The sequence below is a fragment of the Coregonus clupeaformis genome, chromosome 10 (assembly GCF_020615455.1).
Source record: "Coregonus clupeaformis isolate EN_2021a chromosome 10, ASM2061545v1, whole genome shotgun sequence".
Classification (NCBI taxonomy): domain Eukaryota; kingdom Metazoa; phylum Chordata; class Actinopteri; order Salmoniformes; family Salmonidae; genus Coregonus; species Coregonus clupeaformis.
The window spans coordinates 10,386,848-10,400,855 of NC_059201.1; the positions used below are offsets into that span (position 1 = coordinate 10,386,848).

The following is a 14,008-nucleotide window of genomic DNA, read 5'->3' on the forward strand; positions in this document are numbered from 1 at the left end:
CACTTAAGTTGGAGTCATTAAAACTCGTTTTTCAACCACTCCACAAATTTTTTTTTAACAAACTATAGTTTTGGCAAGTCGGTTAGGACATCTACTTTGTGCATGACACAAGTAATTTTTCCAACAGTTGTTTACTGACAGATTATTTCACTTATAATTCACTGTATCACAATTCCAGTGGGTCAGAAGTTTACATACAGTGGGGAAAAATAGTATTTAGTCAGCCACCAATTGTACAAGTTCTCCCACTTAAAAAGATGAGAGAGGCCTGTAATTTTCATCATAGGTACACGTCAACTATGACAGACAAATTAAAAAAAAAAAATCCAGAAAATCACATTGTAGGATTTTTAATGAATTTATTTGCAAATTATGGTGGAAAATAAGTATTTGGTCACCTACAAACAAGCAAGATTTCTGGCTCTCACAGACCTGTAACTTCTTCTTTAAGAGGCTCCTCTGTCCTCCACTCGTTACCTGTATTAATGGTACCTGTTTGAACTTGTTATCAGTATAAAAGACACCTGTCCACAACCTCAAACAGTCACACTCCAAACTCCACTATGGCCAAGACCAAAGAGCTGTCAAAGGACACCAGAAACAAAATTGTAGACCTGCACCAGGCTGGGAAGACTGAATCTGCAATGGGTAAGCAGCTTGGTTTGAAGAAATCAACTGTGGGAGCAATTATTAGGAAATGGAAGACATACAAGACCACTGATAATCTCCCTCGATCTGGGGCTCCACGCAAGATCTCACCCCGTGGGGTCAAAATGATCACAAGAACGGTGAGCAAAAATCCCAGAACCACACGGGGGGACCTAGTGAATGACCTGCAGAGAGCTGGGACCCAAGTAACAAAGCCGACCATCAGTAACACACTACGCCGCCAGGGACTCAAATCCTGCAGTGCGAGACGTGTCCCCCCTGCTTAAGCCAGTACATGTCCAGGCCCGTCTGAAGTTTGCTAGAGTGCATTTGGATGATCCAGAAGAGGATTGGGAGAATGTCATATGGTCAGATGAAACCAAAATATAACTTTTTTGGTAAAAACTCAACTCGTCGTGTTTGGAGGACAAAGAATGCTGAGTTGCATCCAAAGAACACCATACCTACTGTGAAGCATGGGGGTGGAAACATCATGCTTTGGGGCTGTTTTTCTGCAAAGGGACCAGGACGACTGATCCGTGTAAAGGAAAGAATGAATGGGGCCATGTATCGTGAGATTTTGAGTGAAAACCTCCTTCCATCAGCAAGGGCATTGAAGATGAAACGTGGCTGGGTCTTTCAGCATGACAATGATCCCAAACACACCGCCTGGGCAACGAAGGAGTGGCTTCGTAAGAAGCATTTCAAGGTCCTGGAGTGACCTAGCCAGTCTCCAGATCTCAACCCCATAGAAAATATTTGGAGGGAGTTGAAAGTCCGTGTTGCCCAGCGACAGCCCCAAAACATCACTGCTATAGAGGAGATCTGCATGGAGGAATGGGCCAAAATACCATCAACAGTGTGTTGAAAACCTTGTGAAGACTTACAGAAAACGTTTGACCTGTGTCATTGCCAACAAAGGGTATATAACAAAGTATTGAGAAACTTTTGTTATTGACCAAATACTTATTTTCCACCATAATTTGCAAATTAATTCATTAAAAATCCTACAATGTGATTTTCTGGATTTTTTTTCTCTCATTTTGTCTGTCATAGTTGACGTGTACCTATGATGAAAATTACAGGCCTCTCTCATCTTTTTAAGTGAGAGAACTTGCACAATTGGTGGCTGACTAAATACTTTTTTTCCCCACTGTACACATTTTACATTACATTTTAGTCATTTAGCAGACGCTCTTATCCAGAGCGACTTACAGTTAGCGAATACATATATATTTTTTTATACTGTCCCCCCGTGGGAATCGAACCCACAACCCTGGCGTTGCAAACGCCATGCTCTATCAACTGAGCTACATCCCTGCCGGCCATTCCCTCCCCTACCCTGGACGACGCTGGGCCAATTGTGCGCCGCCCATGAGTCTCCCGGTCACGGCCGGCTGCGACAGAGCCTGGATTCGAACCAGGATCTAGTGGCACAGTTAGCACTGCGATGCAGTGCCTTAGACCACTGCGTACACTAAGTTGAATGTGCCTTTAAACAGCTTGGAAAATTCCAGAAAATGATGTCATGGCTTTAGAAGCTTCTGATAGGCTAATTGACATCATTTGAGTCAATTGGATGTGTACCTGTGGATCTATTTCAAGGCCTACCTTTAAACTCAGTGCCTCTTTGCTTGACATCATGGGAAAATCCAAAGAAATCAGCCAAGACCTCAGAAAAAAATGGTAGACCTCCACAAGTCTGGTTCATCCTTGGGAGCAACTTCCAAACGCCTGAAGGTACCACGTTCATCTGTACAAACAATAGTATGCAAGTATAAACACCATGGGACCACGCAGCCGTCATACCGCTCAGGAAGGAGACGCGTTCTGTCTCCTAGAGATGAATGTACTTTGGTGCGAAAAGTGCAAATCAATCCCAGAACAACAGCAAAGGACCTTGTGAAGATGCTGGAGGAAATAGGTACAAAAGTATCTATATCCACAGTAAAACGAGTCCTATAACGACATAACCTGAAAGGCCGCTCAACAAGGAAGAAGCCACTGCTCCAAAACCGCCATAAAAAAGCCAGACTACGGTTTGCAACTGCACAAGGGGACAAAGATCGTACTTTTTGTGAGAAATGTCCTCTGGTCTGATGAAACAAAAATAGAACTGTTAGGCCATAATGACCATCGTGATGTTCGGAGGAAAAAGGGGGTGGCTTGCAAGCCGAAGAATACCATCCCAACCGTGAAGCACGGGGGTGGCAGCATCATGCTGTGGGGGTGCTTTGCTGCAGGAGGGACTGGTGCACTTCACAAAATAGATGTCATCATGAGGAAGAAAAATTATGTGGATATATTGAAGCAACATCTCAAGACATCAGTCAGGAAGTTAAAGCTTGGTCACAAATGGGTCTTCCAAATGGACAATGAACCCAAGCATACTTCCAAAGTTGTGACAAAATGGCTTAAGGACAACAAAGTCAAGGTGTTGGAATGGCCATCACAAAGCCCTGACCTCAATCCTATAGAAAATGTGTAGGCAGAACTGAAAAAGCGTGTGCGAGCAAGGAGGCCTACAAACCTGACTCAGTTACACCATCTCTGTCAGGAGGAATGGGCCAACATTCACCCAATTTATTGTGGGAAGCTTGTGGAAGGCTACCCGAAACGTTTGACCCAAGTTAAACAATTTAAAGGCAATGCTACCAAATACTAAATGAGTGTATGTAAACTTCTGACCCACTGGGAATGTGATGAAAGAAATAAAAGCTGAAATAAATCATTCTCTCTACTATTATTCTTCATTTCACATTCTTAAAATAAAGTGGTAATCCTAACTGACCTAAGACAGGGAGTTTTTACTAGGATTAAATGTCAGGAATTGTGAAAAACTGAGTTTAAATGTATTTGGCTAAGGTGTATGTAAACTTCCGACTTCAACTGTATCTGTATGATTTTGTGTTTTGGGACCAGTGTTGCCAACTAATTTTCAGGGGAAGTTGCTAGAGGCAGGTCGATTTGTTGCTAAAAGTTGCTAAATGACGTTGTGATGTCATTGCGTGATGACGTCATGACGTAATAACGTAAAACTGCGTCATTACGTAGAATACACAATAACGTTACTGAAATTGACTGGCCATCTCGGCGACAAATATGATTTGACATTTGTTAGTTTAGATTTGTTTGTTTATTATCATTATTTGTAAAAGTAATATAAACACAACACATTTTATATGATCAGATATTTATTTTTTTAAACACAACACATTTAATTATTGAACAATTACACATTACACATTATTGAACAATTACATTTTATTTATTTTCTTATTAACTAGTAAACCTACACATTCTGAACAATTATAGTTATAAGCAGTGTATTGGTAGTTAGTTAACATGCTACCTAACTGATCAACAATTATAGGTGCAAGCTAATAACAAGGTATATATGCTATCTTATTGAACAAGCAACTTAACTCAAATAATGATTTGTGCGCTAGGAATCTCTCTCCAGCTCTCTCCAGGTTGTTGTGCTACTTGGCTGGCCTGCTGCTGCCTATGCACGAGCTGAGCGCCTGCTGCAGACGTCACTCACAATGCACTTTTGCAACCAGGCACATGTGTTGTGACTGAGTGTGTGACAGAGAAAATCGTTTTTTGTGTCATTTATAGGGTAAATGCGTTTATTTTAGTGTTTGAATCACTTTTCAAAAGTTGCTAAAAGTTCCAAATACATTTTTTAAAGTAGCTAAATTTGTTGCTAGGTGCTGTTTGATTTTTTTTTGCCAGGGTAGTCTGAAAAGTTGCTAAATCTAGCAACAAAATTGCTAAGTTGGCATCACTGATTGGGACAGGGGAAAACATGTAACTGACCATTACATTAATGAGAAAACAAAATGTATCCAGTGCACAAATATAAAGAGACCAGCCCCTGGTCTATCCCTCTGTCCCCCCCTTGTTTTTAACATGCTGTGGATGAAAAAAAGGGTTCCAAAGGGGTTCTTTGGCTGTCCCCATAGGATAACCCTTTTTTTTTCTAAGAGTGTAGACTGCATGGGAGTATGTCCAAAGTGTATGGTTTGTGTTTACTACATGTGCATATCTATATGGCATGTGTATATGGCTGACCAGGAAGTGTTGTGAGACACCCTCTGCCTCCTGGCTCTGAGCAGCCTGAGCGGGATGTAACACTGTTTATCAAGCTCTAATTTATCACCATTCATATGACTTTAGAGTGAACTCTGAACTCATCTTCAATTTACATAATGTGCATAGCAGAGATGCTACTGGAAAGCACTGGCACATGACCATAGAGAGAACTGCTAGATGGCCTAGTATGAGGGGGCACTTCCTGGTGTCAAAGGTTAGAGATTACAGGAACCCAAACACATCTTTCAGTCAGTGAATATCATATACTTCCATCAGGCTTGTTACAGTTCGGTTGTCACTGTGTTCCCGACAACTGAAGCATCAGTACATCTGATACAATGGGAGATCCATTCATGCTTCAGGGCCAAGATTCAGAGCTTTTAACAGCCAGATAGACGATGAGAAACAGGGTGATAAATCAGGCCATTCCTGTCTGCCTGTTTGTGTGTCGGTCTGTCAGTCTGCCTGTCTCTGTCTGCCTGCCTGTCCGTCTGTCCGTCTGTCTGTCTGTGTGAGCGGTCTGACATGAGTCTACCGTGACCTAATTCCAGATAAACTTAGAGCGCTGCGCTAGGCTGACATTTACCTTCTGTCACAGCCTCACAGGCACGTTGTCTGGGATGAACAATACATGGAGACAATTGATAAGAAAAATCAAAAATCTCTGTCCTGTTGGCCGTAGCTATGGAAACTAATCTCCAGGAAAATAACAACAGAATGAATGAATGGCTTAGAAATGACTACTGAGAGATTTGGTACATACTGTAGGACAGAGAGATGGTGAAAAGAAGAAGACATACTAAAATAGTGTTTGTTTCTTTTGTGTTACCATCTCCATATTCTCTTGTCAGTTTTTGGGACTTTACAGCTTTTGTGTTGTTCTCCTCACAAAGAGAAGAGCAGGAAGCCACTGAAGCTGCTGTGATTATCGCCTGGTGGGAGGCGTATGTAGACCAAGTCCCCGTCCCTCCAGCTCCAAAGTCACCTCATTGGTTAGATACTGAAAGCCCCCATGGCTATTGGTCTGATGTGACCACATTAGACACTGGCCATTCTTATACATGATTTCACTCACCAGTGTTACATTGTTGAAATCCATGGACGTGAATCTGAAGTAGTACGCTCCTCTCACTGGTGCTGTGAAGATACCAGTAACAGGGCTGTAGGCTTCCCCAATGTTTGTGAGAACATTTGTGTAGACCAGTGAGATTTCAGTATTGAATCCAACGTGATTATTTAAAGCAGCTGAGAATGCTACATTTGGTCTGCCTGCATTCTCTCTCCTCACTTCCTCCAGCTCTTTCTCATTGGCACTGAGTCTGGCTCCCATGGTCGACAGTTCTGCGCTTTGGGCAGTGATCTTGTTCACCAGTTGCTCTACTTTGTTCTTGTATAAGTGCAGTTCAGTCTTAGTGACGCTCAGCTCCACTCTCTGGTCCATCACCTCTCTCTTCAGCTCCTCCATCTGTCTCTCACTGTCCGTCACTTTGCCTGCCATGTTCCTAAGCTCCACAACCATGTCTCAGCAGTCTGCGCTCACCGTAGATGTCAGCGATTTTGTCTTTTTGTCTTTTTTTTTACATTACTGTCCATGCTCTCTCCCCATTTGCTGTGACCCTCTTGAGTAATGTCCTTCTCTATGACCCATCCACTTTCTCCCTGAGCCCATGCCCCACAGAGGCAGAACAGCAACAACAACCGCATTACAGCACACTACCCATTCTGAAATGAATGCCTCAAACTGGACTCAGTCCCTTTAAATACACACTGGTCTTGGTGAACCAGTACATTAGAAATGAACACTTGTTCACAATGGAAATTTCAAGAACATTGCCAAGGACTGTGGATGATAACAGAGTATGGGTACAGATTATTCCATGCCAAGTCATTCACATTTGGCTTGTTGACGGAGCCCATGGGACAGTCAAACCTGTTACTCAGTTTTAAACTAGGTCATCTTCATCCTGTGTGTCTGAGCCTGTGAAAGGCCAGTGTGTGCAGGTTGAAGCTCAATGTGGAATAGTGGGTCAGCTCGATACAATCTACCTTCACATCAATGTCCATTAGCGTGTGATAGAAAGGCTGTGTTGTTAGCACTAATCACAGCTTCAGCAGGGGTATGACCTCAGCGCCTGCCTCCCCTAATAACCAATGTCACCTCATCTGTGTGGTGGGCTCACCTGGTAGAGTCTCGTCATCTCTCTCCCAGTTCCTTTACCCAATTCTTCTGGTGGACACCTGGTGTAAGAGTCTAATGTGTCTCCAGTGTTCAAGTGTCTGAACACTCAGAGTAGAAGTCAAGCATTTGAGAGCAGAAGTGCTGATTTAGGAGCAGTTTTCCCTTTCAGATCACAATGAATGTGATTATATGGACAGAGGGGAACCTGATCCTAGATCAGCACTCCTACTCTGAGGGCTTCCTGTAGCAGTGTTGGCCCTGCAGTCTTTCATCACTGTCCAGCGTATCTAATGGATCTCTCTCCCCAGCTGCCTTTGTTCACGAAACAACTTCATTAAATGTTAATTGAATGGAATGTCACCCTCTTCCTCTCTTTCTCCCTCTCTTTCTCCCTCTCTTTCTTCCTCTCTTTCTTCCTCTCTTTCTTCCTCTCTTTCTTCCTCTCTTTCTTCCTCTCTTTCTCCCTCTCTTTCTTCCTCTCTTTCTCCCCCTCTTTCTTCATCTCTTTCTTCCCCTCTTTCTCCCTCTCTTTCTTCCTCTCTTTCTTCCTCTCTTTCTTCCTCTCTTTCTTCCCCTCTTTCTCCCTCTCTTTCTTCCTCTCTTTCTTCCCCTTATCCCCCTCTCTTTTTCTTCTCTACTTCTCTCCTCTCTGAACTTCACCTTATCTTTTCTCTCTTTCTTTTTCGGTGTTACTACCTTCATCCATCTCTCCATCCTCTCTCTCCCTGTCTCCCCTCATCCATCTCTCCATCCTCTCTCTCCCTCTTTACCCTCATCCCTCTCTCCCCTCTTCCATCTCTCCATCCTCTCTCTCCCGCTTTCCACTCATCCCTCTCTCCACCTCTCTCCTGCAGGATGTTTGACGTGGGCGGCCAGCGCTCAGAGAGGAAGAAATGGATCCACTGCTTTGAAGGAGTCACAGCCATCATCTTCTGTGTGGCGCTGAGTGCTTATGACCTGGTGCTGGCTGAGGATGAGGAGATGGTGAGGAGGAAGAGTCACCTATCTTATCCACACCTTGGAAATAGATGATATTTCTGTGATCCACACATTATCAATTGGTCACACGTATACTTGTCATCTGGTACCAAAACACACATATACTGTACATATTGTGAAGCAAATATTACTTCTCTACATTTTGTTAAAAAGGATATGTGCACTGGAATAGGCTATAAGATTAGATACATTTTATTCTATAGGTGTGTATGTGTAATTGATATACTGCGCACACTGCTTACTGTAAGTGTGTGCTGATGACTTAACCTGTGGAGTGGTTTAAGCTGCTTAGATATCATCTAATTGCTTTGCAATGAGCCATTTGTTTTCCTCACTGAGGTGTGAAGCACCCAATCAATACACCACTTATGTAGGTACAGGAAAAAATGAGATGGGAGGAACCATCCTACCTCACAGACACTGCATTGTGAGAGTGTGTAACAACTTGATCCCACTTTAATTCAATAGTCTTGTTGAAAAGTTATAGCTCACAAATTCTTAGGACCAAATAGGCCATTGGTTTATTTCTATGGATGTTCACCTGTTTTACTTCCTTCCTTTCAGTCAGTCCTTTTATTATATGGCACATCAATCTATTTTTAACAATCTGCTTGAACAATATGTTTCCTCTCACCATCCCACCATCACACCACACAGACACACTTATCAGTTTCTCTATCCATCTCCACTACTGCAGTGAGAGAGGAGAAAGCAAATGTGAGGCGTTACTGCCCCCTTGTGGCAGCCTCTGTTTTATCCTTCAGTTAAGGTCTTTGGATGTTATTTGACCAATGATGTACAGGGCATTCGGAAAGTATTCAGACCCCTTGACTTTTTCCACATTTTGTTACGTTACGTAAGTATTCAGACCCTTTGCTATGAGACTTGAAATTGAGCTCAGATGTTTCTACAACTTGATTGGAGTCCACCTGTGGTAAATTCAATTGATTGGACATGATTTGGAAAGGCACACACCTGTCTATATAAGGTCCCACAGTTGACAGTGCATGTCAGAGCAAAAACCAAGCCATGAGGTCGAAGGAATTGTCCGTAGAGCTCAGAGACAGGATTGTGTCGAGGCAAAGATCTGGGGAAGGGTACCAAAACATTTATGCAGCATTGAAGGTCCCCAAGAAAACAGTGGCCTCCATCATTCTTAAATGGAAGAAGTTTGGAACCACAAAGACTCTTCCTACAGCTGGCCACCCGGCCAAACTGAGCAATCGGGGGAGAAGGGCCTTGGTCAGGGAGGTGACCAAGAACCCAATGGTCACTCTGACAGAGCTCCAGAGTTCTTCTGTGGAGATGGGAGAACCTTCCAGAAGGACAACCATCTCTGCAGCACTCCACCAATCAGGCCTTTATGGTAGAGTGGCCAGACGGAAGCCACTCCTCAGGAAAAGGTACATGACAGCCCTCTTGGAGTTTGCCAAAAGCCACCTAAAGACTCTCAGACCATGAGAAACAAGATTCTCTGTTCTGATGAAACCAAGATTGAACTCTTTGGCCTGAATGCCAAGTGAAACCTGGCACCATCTCTACGGTGAAGCATGGTGGTGGCAGCATCATCATGTGGGGATGTTTTTCAGCGGCAGGGACACTAGTCAGGATCGAGGGAAAGATGAACGGAGCAAAGTACAGAGAGATCCTTGATGAAAACCTGCTCCAGAGCGCTCAGGACTTCAAACTGGGGCAAAGGTTCACCTTCCAACAGGACATGGACCCTAAGCACACAGCCAAGACAACGCAGGAGTGGCTTCGGGACAAGTCTCTGAATGTCCATGAGTGGCCCAGCCAGAGCCCGGACTTGAACCTGATCGAACATCTCTGGAGACCTGAAAATAGCTGTGCAGCGACGCTCCCCATCCAACCTGACAGAGCTTGAGAGGATCTGCAGAGAAGAATGGGAGAAATTCCCCAAATACAGGTGTGCCAAGCTTGTAGCGTCATACCCAAGAAAACTCAAGGCTGTAATCATTGCCAAAGGTGATTCAACAAAGTACTGTGTAATAAGGCTGTAATGTAACAAAATGTGGAAAAAGTCAAGGGGTCTGAATACTTTCTGAATGCACTGTATATAAACCCTGGATTGCTTATTCTATGTAATGGCCATTAAGAGGCTTTGAAGCCACCGGTCGGCCATATTGGCACTCCCCAGTAGCAGCAGTCCTCCATAGGAATGAATGGAATTCTACAGTATTTCAATTAAATTAAAAAGGACAAAATTACAAGATTTAAGTATTTTGTTGTTGTAGTGAGGACAGTAACATTACTTTAAGGACATGTTTTTTATTTTCTTTCAAAAAAAATTGTTTTTATGTTTTTATGTTTAGTTCACATAATATAATTTTAAAAGTATGCATTAAAGTGTCTGTAATAGAACAAGCATGTCAAAAATGAATGTAGACATTATTAAATGCATTTCTATAGCTTCCAAAATATTTGTTTTACTATTGTGGGGGAATGCCAAGATGGAGGCACAGTGGCTTTTCAGTCATCTACATTTACATTTACATTTTCGTCATTTAGCAGACGCTCTTATCCAGAGCGACTTACAAATTGGTGCATTCACCTTATGATAGCCAGTGGGACAACCACTTTACAATACATAAAAAATATATATATATTTCTTTTTTTGGGGGGGTGGGGTAGGGAGAGGGTAGAAGGATTGCTTTTATCCTATCCCAGGTATTCCTTAAAGAGGTGGGGTTTCAAGTGTCTCCGGAAGGTGGTGAGTGACTCCGTTGTCCTGGCGTCGTGAGGGAGCTTGTTCCACCATTGGGGTGCCAGAGCAGCGAACAGTTTTGACTGGGTTGAGCAGGAACTGTGCTTCCGCAGAGGTAGGGGGGCCAGCAGGCCAGAGGTGGATGAACGCAATGCCCTCGTTTAGGTGTAGGGACTGATCAGGTGCCGTTCCCCTCAAAGCTCCGTAGGCAAGCACCATGGTCTTGTAGCAGATGCGGGCTTCAACTGGAAGCCAGTGGAGTGTGCGGAGGAGCGGGGTGACGTGAGAGAACTTGGGAAGGTTGAACACCAGACGGGCTGCAGCATTCTGGATGAGTTGTAGGGGTTTAATGGCACAGGCAGGGAGCCCAGCCAACAGCGAGTTGCAGTAATCCAGACGGGAGATGACAAGTGCCTGGATTAGGACCTGTGCCGCTTCCTGTGTAAGGTAGGGTCGTACTCTGCGAATGTTGTAGAGCATGAACCTACAGAATCGGGTCACCGCTTTGATGTTAGCGGAGAACGACAGGGTGTTGTCCAGGGTCACGCCAAGGTTCTTTGCACTCTGGGAGGAGGACACAACGGAGTTGTCATCCGTGATGGCAAGATCATGGAGCGGGCAGTCCTTCCCTGGGAGGAAGAGCAGCTCCGTCTTGCCGAGGTTCAGCTTGAGGTGGTGATCCGTCTTCCACACTGATATGTCTGCCAGACATGCAGAGATGCGATTCGCCACCTGGTTATCAGAAGGGGGAAAGGAGAAGATTAATTGTGTGTCGTCTGCGTATACAATCTAGTGTATATATAAATAATTGTATGTGACCCAGTATTTCTCTCCGTCTGTCTGTCTGTCTACCAGAACCGGATGCATGAGAGCATGAAGCTGTTTGACTCCATCTGCAACAACAAGTGGTTCACAGAGACCTCCATCATCCTCTTCCTCAACAAGAAGGATCTGTTTGAGGAGAAGATTACATGCAGCCCCCTGGCTATCTGCTACCCCGAGTACACAGGTAGAGAATCTTTCCAATGTGTCTGTAGGACTGTAATACAGCAGGTTGTAGAGCAGTCAGACAGAGAAATGGTGTAGTTGTGATTGTTGAGGCAGTAGCTATTTCAGCAGCAGTAGTAGTTCTAGCAATATAGTACTGATGGCACCAACAGCAATTGAAACAGTGACAGAATAAATCAAATCAAATCAAATATAATTGTATTTGTCACATGCGCCGAATACAACAGGTGTAGACCTTACCGTGAAATGCTTACTTACAAGCCCTTAACCAACAATGCAGGTTTAAGAAAATAGAGTTAAAAAATTGTTTTAAATAAAGTAACACAATAAAATAACAATAATGAGGCTATATACAGGGGGTACCGGTACCGAGTCAATGTGCGGGGGTACAGGTTAGTCGAGGTAATTTGTACATGTAAGTAGGGGTAAAGTGACTATGCATAGATAATAAACAGCGAGTAGCAGCAGTGTAGTGGGGGGGTCAATGCAAATAAGTCCTGGTGGCCATTTGATTAATTGTTCAGCAGTTTATGGCTTGGGGGTAGAAGCTGTTAAGGAGCCTTTTGAACCTAGACTTGGCGCTCCGGTACTGCTTGCCGTGTGGTAGCAGAGAGAACAGTGTATGACTTGGGTGACTGGAGTCTTTGACAATTTTTCGGGCCTTCCTCTGACACCGCCTAGTATATAGGTGTACTTCCGAGTGGCGCAGTGGTCTAAGGCACTGCATTGCAGTGCTAGCTGTGCCACTAGAGATCCTGGTTCGAATCCAGGCTCTGTCGTAGCCGGCCGTGACCGGGAGACCCATGGGGCGGCTCGCAATTTGCCCAGCGTCGTCTAGGGTAGGGGAGGGAATGGCCGGCAGGGATGTAGCTCAGTTGGTAGAGCATGGCGTTTGCAACGCCAGGGTTGTGGGTTCAATTCCCACAGGGGGTATGAAAAAAATAAAAAATAATGTATGCACTAACTGTAAGTTGCTCTGGATAAGAGCGTCTGCTAAATGACTAAAATGTAAATGTATAGGTCCTGGATGGCAGGAAGCTTGGCCCCAGTGATGTACTGGGCCGTACGCACTACACTCTGTAGCACCTTATGGTCGGATGCTGAGCAGTTGCCATACCAGGCGGTGATGCAACTGGTCAGGATGCTCTCGATGGTGCAGCTGTATAACTTTTTGAGGATCTGGGAACCCATGCCAAATCTTTTCAGTTTCCTGAGGGGGAAAAGGGTATAGTCATGCCCTCTTCACGACTGTCTTGGTGTGTTTGGACCATGTTAGTTTGTGATGTGGACACCAAGGAACTTGAAACTCTCGACCCGCTCCACTACAGCCCCGTTGATATGAATGGGGGCGTGTTCGGCCCTCCTTTTCCTGTAGTCCACGATCATCTCCTTTGTCTTGCTCATGTTGAGGGAGATGTTGATGTCCTGGCACCACACTGCCAGGTCTCTGACCTCCTCCCTATAGGCTGTCTCATCGTTGTCGGTGATCAGGCCTACCACCATTGTGTCGTCAACAAACGTAATGATGGTGTTGGAGTCGTGCTTGGCCACGCAGTTGCAGGTAAACAGGGAGAACATGAGGGGACTAAGCACGCACCCCTGAGGGGCCCCCTGTTGAGGGTCAGCGTGGCAGATGTATTGTTGCCTACCCTTACCACCTGGGGGCGGCCCGTCAGGAAGTCCAGGATCCAGCTGCAGAGCGAGGTGTTTAGTCCCATGGTCCTTACCTTAGTGAAGAGCTTTGTGGGCAATATGGTGTTGAACACTGAGCTGTAGTCAATGAACAGCATTCTCACATAGGTGTTCCTTTTGTCCAGGTGGGAAAGGGCAGTGTGGAGTGCGATTGAGATTGCGTCATCTGTGGATCTGTTGGGGCGGTATGCGAATTGAAGTGTTTCCGGGATGATGGTGTTGATGTGAGCCATGACCAGCCTTTCAAAGCACTTCATGGCTACCAACGTGAGTGCTACAGGGCGGTAGTCATTTAGGCAGGTTACCTTCGCTTTCTTGGGCACAGGGACTATGGTGGTCTGCTTGAAACATGTAGGTATTACAGACTCGGTCAGGGAGAGGTTGAAAATGTCAGTGAAGACACTTACCAGTTGGTCTGCGCATGCTCTGACTACATATCCTGGTAATGCGCATGGCCCTGCGGCCTTGTGAATGTTGACCTGTTTAAAGGTCTTGCTCACATCGGCTACGGAGACTGTGATCACACAGTCGTCCGGAATAGCTGGTGCTCTTATGCATGCTTCAGTGTTGCTTGCCTCGAAGCGAGCATAAAAGGCATTTAGCCCGTCTGGTAGGCTCGCGTCACTGGGCAGCTTGCGGCTGGGTTTCCCTTTGCACTC

General features: G+C 44.8%; 1 protein-coding gene across 3 annotated transcripts in view; it reads left to right on the forward strand.

Moving 5' to 3' along the window:
- The window catches only part of LOC121574883 (guanine nucleotide-binding protein G(i) subunit alpha-2), a 104,957-nt gene that overhangs the window by 88,830 nt on the left and 2,119 nt on the right, over window positions 1-14,008 (forward strand). For all 3 annotated transcript variants that reach the window (XM_041887546.1, XM_041887545.2, XM_041887547.2), the window contains exons 6-7: window positions 7,780-7,909; window positions 11,505-11,658. In XM_041887546.1, coding sequence (XP_041743480.1) covers window positions 7,780-7,909; window positions 11,505-11,658 — 284 coding nt within the window. The remainder of the gene's footprint in view (window positions 1-7,779; window positions 7,910-11,504; window positions 11,659-14,008) is intronic.